The sequence below is a fragment of the Panthera leo genome, chromosome D1, assembly GCF_018350215.1.
Source record: "Panthera leo isolate Ple1 chromosome D1, P.leo_Ple1_pat1.1, whole genome shotgun sequence".
Lineage (NCBI taxonomy): Eukaryota > Metazoa > Chordata > Mammalia > Carnivora > Felidae > Panthera > Panthera leo.
Genome location: NC_056688.1, coordinates 30892279 through 30912405, shown reverse-complemented (window position 1 = coordinate 30912405; position 20127 = coordinate 30892279). Strand labels below are relative to the sequence as shown.

General features: G+C 40.2%; 1 protein-coding gene and 1 pseudogene across 1 annotated transcript in view; one reads left to right on the top strand and one right to left on the bottom strand.

Moving 5' to 3' along the window:
- LOC122201162 (beta-galactosidase-1-like protein 2) overlaps window positions 1-14453 on the bottom strand; it is a 59621-nt gene extending 45168 nt beyond the window's left edge. The window contains exons 1-3 of the mRNA XM_042907107.1: window positions 14350-14453; window positions 13540-13632; window positions 13195-13392 (exon numbers count right to left, since the gene is read on the bottom strand). Coding sequence (XP_042763041.1) covers window positions 13195-13392; window positions 13540-13632; window positions 14350-14453 — 395 coding nt within the window. The remainder of the gene's footprint in view (window positions 1-13194; window positions 13393-13539; window positions 13633-14349) is intronic.
- LOC122200212 lies at window positions 2361-3793 on the top strand (annotated as a pseudogene).
- Window positions 14454-20127: the final 5674 nt, after the last annotated feature.

Here is a 20127-nt window from a genome sequence, read left to right as displayed (position 1 = left end):
GTATCTGGAATAAAAAAAAATATTCTGGATACTATCAACAGCAGGAAATGAAAAGTACTGGCTGAGACAAACAGCAGAGTAGATACAATAGAATAAATGGTCAGATCAAAGAAACTATCCAAAATGGAAAATAGAAAAAAAGAAGACTAAAAATAAAAATGAACACAGCATCAGGGATATGTGGTTTCTTACCAAGAAGTCTAACATATATGGAATTAGAGTCCTGGGGGAAAAAGGGGGGGCAGGCAAAAATATTAGCAGGAATAGAGCCACAATTTTACAAAATTTGATTAAAACTATAAACCTACATTTTTAAGAATTTCAGTGAACCACAAGCAGAATTTTTAAGTAGATCTACACCATAGCACATCAGAATCAAATTGCTGAAAACCAGTGGAAGAGAGGAAATCTTAAAATCAGCCAAAGGAGGGGGAAAAAGATGAGAAATACAACAGATTTGTCATCAGATAATGTGCAAGTCAGGAGACAATGAAGAAATATTTTTTTGAAGTACTTAAATTAAAAACAAAAACAAAAATAAACCTTATCAACCTAGAATTCTATACTCAGTGAATTTATCCCTCAAAATAGAAGATGGAAAAAATCAACTTTTAAAAAAAACAAAAGCTAAGAGAATTCACTACCAACAGACTTGTACTATAAGAAATTCCAAAGGAAGCTCTTCTGCAGAAGGAAATAATACCATGTGGAAATTGTAATCTATACAAAGGAATGAAGAGCACCAAAAATGGTAAATATGTGCATAAATGAAAAAGTTATTTTATCACTATAAATTTCTTTCAAATATAAGTAGATGTTCAAAGCAGAAAAATAGCAATGTATTATGAATTTTATGTCTTATAAAACACAAAGTACATGACACAATACAGCACAAAAGTTGAGGAAAGTGAAATGGAAGCATACCACTGTAAGATTCTATACTGATAGCTTTATATTTGCAGAAAAGAAAGGAAGCAAATCATGAATTTAATTTAAGAATTTAAATACAGAACTTTACATAAAAACTTTGGGAAAAAAATCCAGGATCCTCAAAAACTAACTTAATTCCATACCACACTTTCAACAATGGATGGATCATCCATATATAAAACCAATATGGAAACACTGTAATTTAACTATATATTAAACCAGATGAGCCTATTAGACATATGTAGAACATTCCATCCAACAGCAACAGAACACACATTCTTGTCAAGTGCACATGGAACATTCTCCAAAATAGATCATATGCAAAGCCATGAAACAAATTAAAAAAAAAAATTTAAGAATGAAATCCTATCAATCATCTTTTCTGACCACAATGGTATGAAACTAGAAATCAATTATAAGAAAAAAACTGTAAAATTCACAAACATGTAGAAATTAAACAACATAAATGGAAAGATATTCCATACCCTAGGATTAGAAGAATTAATATCGTTAAAATGCTATACCACCCAAAGCAATCTACAGATTCAATTCAATCTCTACAAACATTAAAATGGCATTTTTCACAAAAATAAAAAAATCCTAAAATTTGTATGAAACTACAAAAGACTGAATAGCCAAATTAATCTTGAAAAAGAACAAAGCTGGAGGTATCACAATTCCTGATGTCAAACTATATTACACAGTATCACAATAGTGTAGAATTGGCACAAAAATAGACATATAGGTCAATGGAACAGTATAGAAAGACCAGAAATAAGCCCATGCCCATATGGTCAATTAACTTAAGACAAAACACTTAAGAATATACAATGGAGATAGGGTAGTCTCTGCAATAAATGGTGTTGGGAAAGCAAGACAGCCATATACAAATGAAAGAACTAGCTCTCTTACACCACACAAAAATCACTCAAAATGGATTAAAGACATAAATGTTAAGATGTGAAACAACAGAAGTTCTAAGAAAAAACAAGGGTAAAGTCCTTGACATCAGCCTTGGCAATGATTTTTTGAATTTGGCACCAAAAACAAAGGCTACAAAAGCAAAAATAAACAAGTGGGACTACTTCAGACTAAAAGACTTCTACATAGCCAGGGAAACCAGTAGCAAAATGAGAAGGCAACCTTGATTGAATGGCAGAAAATATTTGCAAACCTGAAAATCTAATAGAATTTGAAAATTTGATTAGGGGTTAACATCCAAAGTATACAAGGAAATCATACAACTAAATAGCAAAAAACAACCCAATTTAAAAACAGGCAAAGAACCTGTATAAACAGGTACATGAAAGGGTACTCAACATTTCTAATCATCAGAAAAATGCAAATCAAAACCACAATGAGGTATCACCTCACAGCCGTTAGGGTGTCTAATATCAAAAAGACAATATATCACAAAGGTTGGTAAGGATATGGATAAAAAGGTATACTTGTTGCACTGTTAGTGGAAATATAAATTGGTTCAGCCACTATGGAATACAATATGGACTTTCCTCAAGAAATTAAAAATAGAAATATCATATGATGCAGCAATCCTATTTCTGGGTATACATCCAAAGGAAATGAAATCATTATCTCAAAGAAATACTTGTAGTCTCATGCTTATAGCAGCATTATTCACAATAACCAAAGTATGGGAACAACCTAAGTGTCCAATGACAAATAAATGGATTGAGAAAATGTGATACACACACACACACACACACACACACACACACACACACAGTAATAATTTTTAGTTTTTTAAAAAAAAAAGGAAATCCTGTTATTTATGACAACATAAATGAACTTGCAGGGCATTATGCTAGGTGAAGTAAACCAGACAGCAAAAGAGAAATACCATATGGTATCACTTATATGTGGAATCTTAAAATAAAATTTAAAAAAATGATCTCATAGAAATAGAACACAATAGAGGCTTCCAGGGACTGAGGGGTGGGGGAAAGGGGAAGAGATTGGTAAAAGGGTACAAATTTTCAATTATAAGATAAATAAAATCTGTGGATCTTATGTGTAATGTAACCATAGTTGATAATACTATATTGTAGAACTAAAATTTGTTAAGGGAGTAGGACTTAATTGTTCTCACCAAAACAAACAAACAAAGATAAATATGTGAGGTGATGGATGTGTTAATTAACTGGATTATAGGTTGGAATCTTTTCACAATGTATACATATATCAAATCATCACATGGTATATTTTAAATATATTACAGTGACTCCCTCTGGGGGAGGGGAAGGAGTGCTGCTATCAGTGCTCAGTTAATGGCCAAGAGGCTCAGGTGGACTCTTCAGGGGCATCCTGCTGTGGGGCAACTGTGTGGCAGGTGTGTGGCCTACCTGCCCACCTGAGCCTACTTGTGCACCCCAGTTCAGGAGAGTCCTCTTGGATCTGAGAGTGGACACTGGTCACAGTGAAGCCAGATGAGGTGCAGAGATAACTTATCAGGGAAAGGATCCAGTACTTTAAGAGGAAGGGCTTCAGGCTGGGGATGAAGATGCTGCAGGTGCCAGACAGCATCTTTGCTGAGCATTACCATGGCCTACAACCTGCAGAGAAAAACTTCCTACCTACTGTTCAACAGCTACAGGAGTTCTGGCCCCACAGTGGTCATGGCCTGCAAGGCCATGGTCTGGGAAGACCCCAACATGGTCCACACCAACTCAGCTGAGGTCACCCCTGGCACCACTGTGGAGACTTTATTGTCCACATCAGCAAGAGTGTCATCCACACCAGAAACTCTGTAGAAGGGACCCCGAGAAAGATCCAGCTGAGCTTCCAAAGCAATGAGTTGGTGAATTGGGCAGATGAGAGCCACCACAGCAGCATTTACCCATCCTGAGCACTAAAGGTGACTTCAGCTGCCCCAGCATCTTCCCAGGACCAACTACCTCTGTAAACAAGAACTTGAGCCCACATCCAAGTTCTACTCATTTGTTACAAATCACTTCCTTGTCCACCTCCTGCTCCACCCCAGGCCACAGGAGTCTGAGCCACCAATTTTATGTGCCTATCAGTGTCTTAAGCCAACAAGATATTGGACCTAATCCTTTCTGTACCAAAGGGCCAGACAACCTAAGGGCCATCTCCAAAAGTGGGGAATGTAACGTCCCCACACCAAATGGAGGACATTAAAGTTCACTATGCTATGCAAAAAAAAAAAAAAAAAATTAATAAATCAATTATAATTTAATTAGTCAATTATACCTCAGCAAGCCAAAAAAAAAAAAAAAAGATTTAAAAAACAGGAGGGGCACCTGGGTGGTTCAGTTGGTGAACATCCAACTCTTGATTTCACCTCAGGTCATGATATCACTATTCATGGGTTTGAGTCCCACATTGGGGCTGACAGTGGGGAACATGCTTGGAATTCTCTCTCTCCCTTTCTCTCTGCTCCTTCCCTGCTCATTCACTTACTCTCTCTCTCTCTCTCTCTCTCTCTCTCTCTCACACACACACACACACACACACACACAAATAATTAAATAAATAGAACTTTAAAAAGCAGAAAAATACTGCATGGGAAATTGGAAATTAAAAAGAAATAGAACTAATATGGTAAAGGATGTTAAAAAGCTTATAGAATGTAATGCCAAAATTGTATACAAATAAATGTGGAACTCTCTAGTTGGTGGAAAACTTTGTTGAGAAATAGAAATTACCTATTTGAATAAAAGTAGAAAATTTGAATAAATTAGAAAATGTGGAAGAAAACCGCAATAACTCTAAAGATACAAACCCTTGTACCAACACCATCATCAAAAATGACGTTTTTAATAAATTATTTTCTCAATTATAAAAATCAAATTCCAAGATACCATGCTGTGTAATCCATGTCAAATCAAAGTAAATTCATTTTATGAACTTAATATAAAAAAACTGAAAAAAATAGAAGTCATTCATAAATTTTTGAGCACTTACTATGCTCCGGGTACTATTGTAAGCACCAAAGATCATCAAAACAGACAAGAAAATTCCTGCTCTCACAAAGCTCACATTCTAGGAACTAAAACTATAAAACTCTTAGAAAAAAATGTTGGGGGAAAGCTTCATGACATTGGATATAGCAATAATTTCTTGGATAGGACAACAAAGGTACAGCAAGAAAAGGAAAAATAGACAAAGTGAATTTCATGAAATTTTAAAACTTTTGTTCATCAAAGGACACTTTCAACAAAGCATAATTCACAGAATAAAAGAAAATGTTTGCAGTCACATATCCAATGATGTATTAATATTCAGAATACATGAAGAATTCCTACAAATCAACAATAAAAAAAGAAACTACCCAATTGAAAAATGTGCAAAGGATAAGTAGTTGAATAGATATTTCTTCAAAAAAGATATATAAATGGTCAGTAAATATATGAAGAGATGCTTAGCACTGCTAACCATTAGGGAAATGCAAATCCAAATCACAATTAGATACCATCATTAGGATGGAATGCTTATGCTTTGCTGGTAGGAATGTAAAACAGTGCCGCTCCTGTAAAAAACAAAAGCATTACAATTTGAACCAGCAATTTCACTTCTGGGTACATATACAAAAGAACTGAAGTGAAGAACACAAATAGATATTTATACACCAATGTTCATAGCAGCATTGTTCACAATAGCCCAAAGGCAGAAACAACCCAAGTGCCTAATGGATGAATGGATAAACAAAATATAGCTTATACATAAAATGGAATACTATTCAACCTTAGAAAGAAATGAAATCTGATACATGCTGCAACATAAATGAATTCTGCACATTATGCTAAGTGAAATAAGCTAGATATAAAATAACAAATATATGATTCTATGTATATGAGTTACCTAAAAACGTCAAATTCACAGAGAAAGAAAGAACAGTGGTTATCAGAGAATGAAAGGAGAAAAGAATGGGGAGTTGTTTTTTAACAGAATAGTATGGAATGATGAAAAAGTTTTGAGTATTGATAGTGCAGATGGTAGCAAAACAATGTGTATTTATAGAATGCCACTGACTTTGTAAAGTCTTTGGAATCTGTGAAAGCTAGTTGACATTATTTACTAAAACTAAACATACACCTACCTCATTGTCCATCATCTTCATTCCTAGATGTATACTCAACAGAAATGTTTACATATTCTCAACAAAAGGCAAGTACAAGATTGTTCATAGCCCCACTATTTCTAATGGCTAAAGCCAAAAATATCCTAAATGTCTACCACAAGACAAATATATTTTGGTATGATTACCAATAGAATTCCATATAGTTATGAGAATGAACAAGCTAAAATATCTGGTAATAAGGATGAATATCATAAAGAAAATCTTGAACAAAAAATATCAGACACAACAGACTACATATTGTATGATTCCATATATGCAAAATTCAAAAACAGGCCAAGGTAATCTACGTGTTAAAATCATGAGTAGTAGTTATCTTTTGGAGGGAAGTAATGACTGTACAAGGGACAGGAGAGCTTCTGAGATGTTGTTGTACTACAGAGTTTTGGGGGTTGGTTATAGGAGTATGTTCACTTTATCAAAATTCATTGAGCTAAACCCTTATATACTATATACATGTTAAATTTTAATAAAATATTACTTCAAAATAAGACTAAAATCAAAAGGGGGAAAAATAATTGAGAATATTTACTACCAGCAGAGTAGTAGGCAATTTGGGCCAAACCTCCTAATGAGGAAAACAAGAAAAAGTGAGCAAGTTTTTCATTAACAGAAGGCATCATTAGGACTTCCACTCTCTGATCCAAGAAGTAAAAACCATGGAAGTTGTCACTCCTATCTTCACAACAAGAATAAAGCTGAAAAGCTGAAAGTTGTTAAAAAGCAACAACTCTTCTTATCCATCAAAGAAGTGAAGTCACAGGAAAAACTGCTGCCGCAAAAGGTAGAGTGAGAGACAACTGATGTAATGGTTAATTCTATACATCGACTTGACTGGGCAATCAGGTGCTCTGGCACTTGGTCGAACAGCAGTTTAGAGTGTTTCTGGATGAGATTAACATTTGAACTGACACACTGAGTAACACAAATTGCCCTCCCTAATGGGATAGGACTCATCCAGTCAATTTTGTCTATTCAGTCAGACCTGAATAATTACTAATATAATACATCACATCAACAGGCTAAAGAGGAAAAATAAGTTCATAATTTTATCAATAGATGCATAAAAAGCATTTGAGAAAATCTAGCACCCAATCATGACAAAAACTCTCAATAAACTAGGAAGAGAGAACTGCCTCAACTTAATAAAGAACATCTATAAAAAACTTGCAGCTCATGCCAGAAGCTTCCCTGCTAAGATTAGGGGCAAAGCAAGTTGTCCCTTCTTGCCACTCTTTTCAACATTGTACTAAAAAGCCTAGTTAATGCAATATGTCAAGAAATGAAATAAAAGGTATAAAAATTGGTAACAAAGACATAAAATTTTCTTTGCTCACTGATGATATAATTTGTCTATTAGAAAATTCAAAAGAATTGACAGAAAAACAACAACAAACAAACAAACAAAAAACTTCCTGGAACTACCAAGCAATCAATAGCAGGGTTGCAGAAAGCAAGGTTAATATACAAAAGTCAATCTTTTTCTTATTTAACAGCAATGAACAATTGACGAATAACACTATCCAACTTCAAAACTCATCATGAAGCTACAGTAATCAAGACACTGTGGCACTGGTGAAAGAAAAACAAATAGATCAAGGAAACAGAATAGTGAGAGTAGAAATAGACCCACATAAATACAGTCCACTTATTTTTGACAAAGGAGCAAAAGCTCTCCAGTAAAGAAAAAAAAAAAATAGTCTTTTTAAAAAATGGTGCTGGAGCAACATGCACAAAAAAGATGATGTAGACATTTTATACCCTTCACAAAAATGAACTCAAATGGATCATAGATTTATAAATGTAAAGTATAAAACTACAAACGTCCTAGAAGATAACATAGAAAATCTAGATAAGCTAGGGTTTGGCAATGACTTTTTAGATACAACACTAAAGGCACATTGCATGTCATAATTAAGTTGAACTTCATTAAAATTAAAAAGATAAGCCCTGCAAAAGACACTATCAAGAGAATGAAAAGACAAGCCACAAACTGGGAGAAATCCTTACAAAAGGTATATCTCATAAAGGACCATGATCCAAAATATACAAAAACTTTTAAAACTCAACAATAAGAGAAAAACAATGTAATTTAAAATGGGCAAAAGATCTGAACAGACATTTTAAAAGCCTATACAAATGGCAAATGACCATATGAAAAGATGCTCGACATGATATGTCATTAGGGTATTGCAAATTAAAACAAGAATGAGATACCACCACATACATATTAGAATGCCCAAATCCTAGAATACTGACAATAGCAAATGCTAACAAGGCTATGAGGCAACAGGAATGTCATTCTTTGCTAGTAGGAATGCAAAATGATACAGCCACTTTGGAAGAGTTTGGCAATTTCCTACAAAACTAAACATAACCTTACCATGTGATCTTCAGTATTTACCCAAATGAGTTGAACACATGGTCATACTAAAACCTGCACACAGATGTGTATATCAGCTATAATTGCCCAAACTTAGAAGCAACCAAGATGTCCTTCAGTAGGTAAATGGGTAAGTGAGCATGGTGCATCCATACAACAGAAAATCATTTAGCACAGAAAAAAAGTAAACTATCGGGGCACCTGGGTGGCTCAGTCCATTGAGCGTCAGGTCATGATCTCATGATTCATCAGTTCGAGCCTCGTGTCGGGCTCTGTACTGACAGCTCAGAGCCCGGAGCCTGCTTCAGATTCTGTGTCTCCCTCTCTCTGCCCCTTCCCTGCTCACGCTCTGTCTCACTCTCTCAAAAATAAACATTTTTTTTGAAAAGTAAACTATTAAACCATGAAAATACATAGAGGAAAGTTAAATGCATATTACTAAATGAAAGAAGCCAATCTGAAAAGGCCACATAGCGCATGATGCCAATTATGTTACATTCTGGAAAAGGCAAAACCATGGAGATAGTAAAAGAATCATTGGTGGCCAGGAGTTAGCGGAGAAGGAAGGAACACAGAGGATTTTTAGGACATTGAAACTATTTCCTGTGATACTATTAATGGTGGATATGTGTCATTATACATTTGTCCAAATGCATGCAATATATAACACCAAGAGTGAACTGTAATGTAAACTATGGACTTGGGGTGATTAATGGTGTGTTAGTGTAGATCCATATATACCACTCTGATGGAGGATGTTGATAGTGAGGGAGGCTCTGGCAGGGGTGGGGGCTCCATGCCTTCCTCTCAATTTTGTTATAAACCTAAAACTACATACTCTAAAAATTAAAGTCTTTTTTCATTGAAACACTAAAAAACAAACAAACAAAAAAACAAAAAAACAAAAAAAACAAAAAAAAGGAAAAATCTTGAGAGCAGCCAGAGAGAAATGATGTATTATTTATAGAGGAACCCCACTGGGAATTACAGTCAATTATGAGACATGGAGTACAACCCTACTCTATAGAGACTAGCAGGAAGTAGCACAATATTTTTCAAGTGCTGAAAGAAAAGAATTGCCAGCTTCAAGAAAAACTTATCTCCCTTTAGTCATACAAACCAGATATGTAGGTTTTTCCACTCCAGGCAATTCTCCAATTTCCAGCAGATACCAACTGAGTGTCCTACAATTTAACTCAATTCTGACACTAATTGCCCAGAGTTAGCACAGGCCCCACAGGTTAAGGGCTCATTCCTACATGATGGCTTCCTCACTCCTCCATTTCAGATACCAGTTCCATGTTGTCATCTTTATTTCCGATCAACCAGCTACAATTCAGGGGTTCCCATGACCCCCTCTTCATGTTTGATAATTTGTTAAAACTGCTCACAAAACTCTGGGAAACACTTAGCTTTACCAGTTTATTATAAAGGATAAAACTAAGGAACAGCCAGATAGAAAAGATGCATAGGACAAGTACAGGGAAAGTACAGGGAGCTTCCATGGCTTCCCTGAGCACACCACTCTCCCAGCACTTGAATGTGTTCATCAACTTGGAAGCTCGCCAAATCCCTTCAGTTAGCATTTTATGGAGGCCTCATTATATAGGTATAATTGATTAAATTATGGCCATTGGTAATTAACTCAACCTTCCCATTGGTAATTACCTCTCCCCTCCCCTGAGGTAAAACTCTCTATACTTTCTGCTCAATTTTGCTGTGAACCTAAAACTCCTCTAAAAAATAATGTCTATTTGGAAAATAGACAAAAGACAATAGACAAAATTTGGGGAGAAAAAGGAAATTTTTCAAGTCCTCAAAGTAACTACAGAAAAGGATACATGGCCCTCTAAAGAGTTTCAGTTAAATGGACAACTGACTTTACAACAGGGATAATGAAAGCCAGAGGCAGCAGCATTACCTTCAAAATGCTAAAACATCTGCCAACCTAGAATTTTATACTAGTGAAAATACTCCTCACAAATGAAAAGAAAATGAAGAAATTTTCAGATAAACAAAAAACTGAGAACTTTGTCACCAGCAAATTTACACTACAGAAAATTCAAAAATGTGTTCTTCATGCAGGAAGATTCCAGAACAGCAATAATAGTCTTCAGTTATTTAGAATTAAAATACATAACAATAACACACACATTAAGAGAGAAATAACTAGGGATAAAGCATTCTAATGTCTTCGTATTATAGAGTGGGTAAAAGTATAAGAGAGTATTAGTTGATAAATCAAGGATGAATGTTATAAATTCTTGAGCATCCAGTAAAAGAGTAAATCCCTCTCAAGCTAACAGAAGAAAGGAAATAGATACTCCAGCATCCCAAAAGAAGACAATATTTTTTTAGAAATAGCAAAGTAATTTTTTTTAACGTTTATTTATTTTTTTGAGACAGAGAGAGACAGAGCATGAACAGGAGAGGGGCAGAGAGAGGGAGACACAGAATCTGAAACAGGCTCCAGGCTCTGAGCTGTCAGCACAGAGCCCGACGCGGGGCTCGAACTCACGGACCGCGAGATCGTGACCTGAGCCGAAGTCGGCCGCTTAACCGACTGAGCCACCCAGGCGACCCTAGAAATAGTAAAGTAAATAATTCCTTAAGGCAGGCAATAAAAGGCTGAGAAAGCAACCTAGCCTAGCAAATACTAGAACAGAATATACTGTTTTATCAGATACTAAAACAGATAGAAACCCACTATCATATTTGGAAAAAGGGGGAACAAACACAACTAAAACAGAAAGATAAAATTATTAAGTGTTGTGATAGTGCAAGAATGAATAGACAATACAATGTAACCAGTGGTAGCCAGGAACTAAAACCCATCATTGCATTCTCAAACATTGGTCAAGATCTGATACCGAAGTTTTTGTGAATCCATAGTAAAAAATGTTTAAAGACTGAAAACGTGTTTAAGATTTTAAGAATGGAAATCAGCTTAATTGAAAATGAAAAACCAGCCCTGCAATTTTCAGACTGGAAGGCAGACACAGATTAAAGCCCCCTGAAAAGTTAATAAGAAACAGTGTTGCTCCCAAAACAGTGTAGCAGTTGTAAAATGTCACCTCTTTGAATGATTATTGCTTTCTCACCAAACACACCCCCAGAGCTTCTCTGCTCTACCCATCTACTTCTAGGGAGGCCTAATTGCTAAACTCCCCTCACCACAGTGCCTAGGCGGCTCGGTCAATTAAGCACCTGATTTCAGCCGAGGTCATGATTTCAGGGTTCATGGGATTGAGCCCCACGTCAGGCTCTGTGCTGACAGCTCAGAGCCTGGAGCTTGCTTCAGATTCTGTGCTTCCCTCTTTCTCTGCCCCTCCCCTGCTCATGCTCTGTCTCTCTTTCTCTCTCTTTCAAAAATAAATAAACATGAAAAAAATATTAAACTACCCTCACCTCATGCCAGCACCCAACCTTGACTAACCCACTTCCTCTAATCTTGCATCAGACACAATAACAAATCCAGAAGTTGTCCCTGCTTTTCTCAGACTCCCTTCAGAGTCCTTCACCTGGAGCCTAACCTTGCAAAGTCTCTTCTCTCTTCCCCTTTGTTGAGACTGGCATTCCACCATTCTTCTGGAACACACTCCCTCCTTGAACGTCAGCAAATCTGATTTTGTCAGACTCTAGGTTTGTTCCTGCAAGACTGGCTGATTCGTTTTTAATAACTTTTTTAAAAAGATTGAGCCTAGGTGACTCAGTCAGTTAAATGTCCAACTCTTGATTTCAACTGAGGTCATGATCTCACAGTTCTGGGATGGGCATGGAGCCTGCTTAATTTCTCTCTCTCTTTCTAAAAAAAAAAAAAAACAAAAACAAAAAACAAACAAAAAAAAACTTAAGACAATTCAGTCTTTATATTCTAATGTATCCAATGTATAAGCCTGCTTTGATTCTGAGATAATGTTCTCTTCCTCTTTGAGAGACTTAGAATATCTTATAGCTTATGAAATAACAGTGACACTTATTACTTTTGTAAGCAACTGCTTACTTACTTATTTTTGTAAGTTCACTGCTATACAAAGGAACAAACTAATGAGGAAGAAAGAGGGAAAATAATGTGGTGTGTAAAAGGCATTATGACAGTTTAGAGGGTAAATACTTTAAAGCATCACTCATGTCACTCACCAAGTCAAATTCCAATTAAATATTTTTTTCTTCTAAACCTATATTTTAAAAACCAAACCATTGAAAAAGAGAAAACTAAAACTGATATCCAAACAGTAATGGATAAGCACTTTCCAAGCTTAGAAGCCTAGAAAGAAATTACTAATTTTTGTTAATTTCAGCTTTTAGGATGAGGATAGTTACATTACTTGCCAAGCCTGGTTCTCAGTGAAACCCAACTTGAAACACATTTTCTGGAACAGTATTCTATCCTAGGAATCATCACTGGGGCTATGACTCGTATGGCAAGTGAGGATATCCAAGGAAGAGAGAGGCCTGCTGTACTGAACTTATTCAGTAGTTAGGGACCACTGACCCACAGCCACCTGTACTGACCACTGCCTCTGAAAGTTAGACTCTTGCGTACAGGCCACAAGGACCCTGTTTAGAAGGAACTCTTTCAGAGCAATCAGAGCAGGCTCTATCAATAGGATATTCTAGAGATTATCAAGTGGAGACTCAGACATCCTAAGAACAATGAAGAAGGTACTAAATGGGTCAACCCTTAGACTGGTCTAATAAAGTCTCAGAGCTAGAAATTCAAACTATAAATTCATGAAATAATTACTTAGGAGCTAGCACTCACGTGGTAAGAGTGTTGAAGCCACAGGCCTTCAGCTTCAGCAAGCGGTCCCTCCAGTACTCCCTGGGCACCCGGAAATAGTGAATAGTGCCTGCTATGATCAGGAAAGGAGAGCCATCTAGTGTGAAGCTTGAACCTTCAACTTTCAGACCCACATTGCGATTCTTTATGTGGAAGGGAGTCAGGTAAGCTTGATTCATCCTGCAAGGACAGAGGAGGTGCATGAAGTCCTAAAGATGTTCCCCCTGTGGCACACATTTTGGGCAAATCAGAAGGTCTTTCCTTCAGGGGCCTAAGTACACTTCCAGTGCAAAGAGAAACTTCCCACCCTTTCCCTCTCAAACATACCTGGGTGAGAGGTCTCCTCCAAATTGAGCCATTACCAATAACCCTGAAGACAGGCACAGAATGCCCACAGGTCTCAACAAGAAGGTCAGCATGCTAAACAGAGAAGACAGAACAGAAGTCAGACACCCTGGAGGCAGAGAAGGAGGCAGAGCTGAGTGAGGTCTTGGCCAAGGAGGATGGTGAGGAAGATAGAAGTAGCCTGACTGGAAGGCAGAATTCTGCATAGCTGTATCTTGGCTTCTGCACCACTTGGACTCACAACAGACAGCACCTTAAGGCCATGTCTACTGACTGGAGGGAGGGCAGCAGCACCAAGAGCATCTTGATAATAACTGGGTTTTCTGATACCAGTTACATTTTAGGGAAGAGCAAGCCTCAGTCAAGTAAGTTTCACAAAATAGAGGATAATCTCTGGGAAATTTTCCAGAGACCTTCTATTGTTAAGGGATGAACCCTAATAATGTGCTGCTTAGCAGAGAACTAGGCTGGAATGTAGGACTTCCTCTGTAGCGGGGTCCCAATTTCTATCCCCAACCCAATTTTCTACTTCTCTGCTACTGCAGGACACCATCGTATTAGCTCCCAGAACACACTCATCTTTGTGTGGCCCTTGGTCTTCTTTATACTGCTCACCCTGGGACAATTGCTCTTTCCTTCAGATATTAAAAGTTCTATGAGTCCGAGGTAGGCAGAACCAGGGCGGCCTAGCAAAGCCAGGGTGGAGGTGGGGGGCGCACAGCTTCTAAGCCTGGAAGCACTCTGCATGGGGCATGGCTGTGTCCTCACTCCCCAGAGCAGCGCCTGAATTACAAGTGCTCAACAAATGTTTTCTGAACAAATGCAGCAGTTGCCAGAATCAGTAAAACATCTTCGTTGCCTCCATAAACTTCATAAGCTTTACCATGGGGCTTCATGAGTATTCCGTTAGGCAGAGTCGAGAAGGTAGAACCCAACTGTTTTCTGTAGGGAAATCGGATGGAAAGTAGAATGGGGCTCAGGGATTAGAGAAGACAGACCGGGGAAGAAATGCGCGCACGACCCTCTGGACACCACTCGTCTCCTCACTGTGGGCGTGAAGAGTCCTGGGAGACCGAATGAGATCAGGGGACGCTCAGAGATTCCGGGGGAAAGACAGAAAGGACGGAGAACCTCGAGGGAACCTGAATAAAGGTCCTAGAGAAAAATTCAAGAAAATGAGAATACCCGAGGGGCCAGGGCTGCCGGGCGGACCCAGTGCTGGTAAAGAGGCCACAGCGCGGGAGGTGTGGAGAGGTCCCGGGGCTGTCGCGGGCGTGAGTGCTCCGGAGGTCATCCGGGCCGGAACCCACTTTACCCGGTGCCGAGCGGTTCCAACGCCAACTTCGCAGAGGTGGGTGGGTAGCAGCCGCCAGGCGGGGGACACAGCGGAAACTAACCGGCACCGCGCTCCTCCCCCCGGGCAGCCAGGACCTTGAACTACCTCCCACCTTCCGGTGCCCCGCCCCCACCGCACACGAGCCCTCTCCCAACCCTGGGGACGACCCCGCCCCTGCAGGTCTCCCCACCGCCTACCTGTTCTCAACCCAGCCCCTGACAGACCTTTCCACACAACCCTCTCCCAGCGGCAGAACTGCCCCCAAGCCTCCAAGCGCGCCACTCCCCTTGTAGCCCCTTTCCCTCCCGGGTAGCTTATCCTCTCTCCCTTCCGCTGATCCGCCCCCACCTCAGACCCCTGGGCCGACCCGCTGGCTAGTAGACCCCTCCACGTTCACGGGCCTTGCGCCTGTGGGTCCGAAGCCCAGGAACGGCGGGGCGGAACTCTGAAGCTGCTGTGAGTTCAGCTGGCCCTCTCCGCCCCTCTGGTCCTCGAGTCCCGAAGGCTGGCTCTGGCTTTAGGGACTCCAACAGTTTTGTTTGTTTGTTTTAAGTTTATTTATTTTTGAGAGTGACAGAGACAGCGTGAGCAGGGGAGAGGCCGAGAAAGAGGGGGAGAGAGAATCCCAAGCAGGCTGCGCAGTGTCAGCTGGGAGCTCCATGCGTGGCACGAACTCACAAAACCATGAGATCATGACCTGAGCCTAAACGAAGAGTCTCAGCTTAACCAGCTGAGGCACCCAGACGTCCCTGGGACTCCATCCGTTGTGACAGCGAACAGTTTCTGGGCACCCCCTCTGCGGAGTGCAGGGAGCTTTCCATCCACCCCACCTCCGCAGACTTGCGGGGCTAACTTCCAGGGATCTCTCCCGAGACCTGCCTCTCCGCCTCTGCTGAGTGTGAGATCCGCACAGGCGCACAGACTCTCCCTTTCCGCAGCCCGACGCTGAGCTACCTCCGGGGTCTGGGAGCCAGCGCAACCCAGCGACTGGCGAACTGTCGGCAGCAGCGGGATTTATTCCCCACCACCACTTGCCTCCTACCGTCCCCGAGTGTCTGGGCTGGGGGAGGAGCTGCCCTCCTCTGCACGCCGACCACCACTCCTCTCTCTATGCTGCTTCAGCACGTGTTCACAAACCGCAGTTGCCCTGTTGCTGGGTGCTGAGGACACGGATAAGGAATATCCTCTTACCTCAGTAAGGAAAGCCTAGCAAGGCCAACCTACATCTTGGGGGAGGCGGACCGTTTTCCTCTACCGTACCCACCCTCAAGCTGGTAACTTAACTCGGCCCGCAGCACTGGCCCACGTGGCCTAGGTGAAACTGGTCAACATGCAGATGTTCTGTACCATTTCAGCCCTACAGAATCTGAAACTCTGAGGCTCCGCATTCCGTGTTTGAGCCGCCAATTCTAAAGCACGCTAACGTGGAGCTCCCCTCTCCGCCCCTGCCCTTTTCTCCGCAGCAGAGCCTGGAGAAGACCCCGAGGAAGCAGAATGGGTAGGGGGTTAGAAGTAGAGGTAGCGGAGCGTCTAAATTAATTTCACCAAGGCAGACACACCTGTGTGGTTGCCATGGCCCTTCTTTCAGCTTTTGGGGTGGGCAACCAGGCTCCCTCTTGGATGGGAGACATAGCTGTATTTAAAATTCTCACGGCTCAGGACCTCCTGGGTGGCTCAGGAGGTTAAGCCTGGGGCTTCAGCTTAGGTCATGATCTGGTGGTTCATGGGCTCCAGCCCCGCGTCAGGCTCTATGCTAACAGCTCAGAGCCTGGAGCCTGCTTCGGATTCTGTGTCTCCCTCTCTCTGCCCCTCCCCTGCGCTCTCTCTCTCTCTCTCTCTCTCTCAAATATAAATAAACATTAAGACATTTTTTTTTTTAGTTCTCACAGCTGGATCTATCCACAATCCAGATCCAGGCTACAAGAGTCGTTAAACTCTCCCTTTTATAGCAAATTTATCTGGAACTGAAAAGAGAACACCACAGATGTCCTGCAAGCTGCATTCCCCAGTGGGTTAACTTCTCCAGAGGCAGCAGTGCCTGCGGTGTCTACATTTTGAATAAGGCTGTATTTTACTGCAATCTACTCTTCACCATATTGGTGGATCTTTCACTGCTCTGCCTCTACCAGTAACCAACCGGAACTTCGATTGATGTCCAGGAGATTTGCAACTGATTCTTTCCCTTTCATATTACTTTCTTAATTGCATAATTGCACTTGTTTCCCCCCTGTCTTTACTCCTTGCTTTTAAAACCCCTTTCTACTCTCGGTACTGCCACCCAAATACATCAGAAGAAAAAAATTCCTTTTAAAATCCACTCCACTAATGTTCATCTGAACTTTTACATAGTTTTAATTTACAACTAGCCTGTTGCTTCCAGCTGTTTCCCAACAACGTCTTTCCTACTTGTTATTACCCATAATTTGCAGAGACTATTCTTTCTCTTTCACTACTGACTTCCTTTTTGCCTACTTAATTTATTTCAGCAGGAGATTCAGCCTTCTCTTTTCCTTCCCAGACTTTACCCTTGATGACATCTCCATCCAAGACCTGACCCTTTTAATGCCAGGTATCATACCCCTACTGTTTCATCTATCAAATTGTATATCCTCATTTGCAATAAAATATATTTCATTTCTAAGGTGTAAGATTCTAAAATTCTGCTTTCTGGCCACAGTAATTTTTTTCACCATATCTCCCAAACTTGCTTGCTCTTCCTCAGTCTTTAAAATTCTAGGTTTTTTGTGGGTTTTTTTTTTTGTGGTTTTTTTGTTTGTTTGTTTGTTTGTTTGTGTTTGTTTTTGCATCACCTAGATCCTTCCTCAGGGAAGAATTTCCAGTCTTCTTGATAGGGTAGGCAGACAGACATGAGCAGGGAAGGGGTTTTGCCAAATGTTGAAAAAAGCTGGGGTCCACCACCCATCTCCAGAGCACAAATAGCTGGGGAAATTCCTGAAAGACAAGCACATGCACACTCCCTATACCCTCAGTAGGACTGCGGACTTTGAGTCCTCAAAGGACCCTAATTTCATTATAAAACGATTACATTGGGGTTTCATGCCCCCACCCCGTGGATTTTCAGGAGGTTTGATGGGAAACATCCTAAATGTTCAGAGACTAAATGCTGAAATCTGGGGGGGGGGGGGGGGGGGGGGAAGAGGGGAGGAAAGGGTGGGACCAAAGAACCAGGAAGAAACTGTAGCTAAAAAGGTGGAAGTACCCTACACAATGGGTTTCTCTCTCTCCCTTTTCCCTTGTCCCTCTTCCTCTTTTTGTCCCTCTCCCCTTCCCCTCCCCCTCTCAGAGACTGCTCCACCTTCCTTTCCTTTCCAGTGCACTTTCACTATGGCTGCTAATAAATGCTTGCTTACTGAAGAGTTGGGCTGTGAATTCTTTCTGAGCCAAATTCAAGAACTGAGGACACACGTGAGTGGCTCAGTCCAAGGGACCACCACTTCAGGTCATGATCTCCTGGTTTGTGAGTTCTAGCACTACTGGGGCTCTCTGCTGATGGCTCAGAGTTCTGAGCCTGGAGTCTGCTTCAGATTCCTTCTCCTTCTCTCTCTGCCACTCCCCCACTTCACTCTGTCTCCCTCTCTCAAAAATAAACATTAAAAAAAAGTTCTTTTTTAAAAAAAGAACTAAAGACAGGAAGTAAGGTTCCCTGCTGACATCCTAGTCTCTTTCTTCAGTTTGTCACACTCCTTCTGGCCTCACACTGTGTTCTGCTATCTCAAATAGATGCTTTCTTCCTTGTCAGAAGTTGTTATTTCCTTAACCTCACACATTCCTACTTTGCCAAGCCTCACATTTTGGTAACAAACCAATCTTTCTCTTTCCTTTGCCCTGAACTGATGAGGTGAAATGGGTAAGATCATAAAACCAAACTTACTTAGCACCAGGCATTAGGGATCCATTTCATGGGCATATATATATATATATATATATATTAATCCTAGATAGTATATATACATACATACACATATACATAAAATATATGTAAACCTGACACTATACACACACACACACACACACACACACATATACACACACGGATATACTAGTGTTCATTGCTGGTAAACATAACCCATAAACTCTAAACTCTAAGCATCCACACTCTCAGCTAACACCTTTCAATCTCCATAGAAAACTTCTCCACATCTTTGCTATTTGTCTTCAAATAAAAGATGATTGTATCTGAATATCCTGAAAGGGTTCAAGTGGGCAGTTTCCAAGATTGTAAGCAGATAATGAATGTGCATGGTGGAAGTGCTTAGGTAAAAGCAGAAGACAAGTTAACTTGTTCAATCCTTCCACCCAAGTGTAATAACTGCACAAGACGCTTACATAATGAAATTATTCAGGTAATGCTGAGCATCCATTTATTGCCTTTTTTTAAACATGAAATTTATTGTCAAATTGGTTTCCATACAACACCCAGTGCTCATCCCAACAGAAGCCCTCCTCAATGCCCACCACCCATTTTCCCCTTCCACTAACCCTCCCATCAACCCTGTTTGTTCTCAGTTTTTAAGAGTCTCCTATGGTTTGATTCCTTCCCTCTCTGTACTTTTTTTTTTCCCCTTCTACTCCCCCCATGGTCTTCTGTTAAGTTTTCTCAGGATCCACATAAGAGCGAAAACATATGGTATCTGTCTTTCTCTGTATGATTTATTTCACTTAGCATAATACTCTCCAGTGCCATCCACGTTGCTACGAAAAGCCATATTTCATTCTTTCTCATTGCCACGTAGTATTCCATTGGATATATAAACCACAACTTCTTTATCCATTCATCAGTTGATGGACATTTAGGCTCTTTCCATAATTTGGCTATTGTTGAAAGTGCTGCTATAAACATTTCGGTGCAAATGCTCCTATGCATCAGCACTCCTGTATCCCTTGGGTAAATTCCTAGCAGTGCTATTGCTGGGTCATAGGGTAGATCTAGTTTTAATTTGTTGAGAAACCTCCCCATTGTTTTCCAGAGTGGCTGCACCAGTTTGCATTCCCACCAACAGTGCAAGAGGGTTCCCGTTTCTCCACATCCTCGCCAGCATCAATAGTCTCCTGATTTGTTCATTTTAGCCACTCTGACTGGCGTGAGGTGGTATCTGAGTGTGGTTTTGATTTGTACTTCCCTGATGAGGAGTGACGTTGAACATCTTTTCATGTGTCTGTTGGCCATCTGGATGTCTTCTTTAGAGAAGTGTCTATTCATGTTTTCTGCCCAT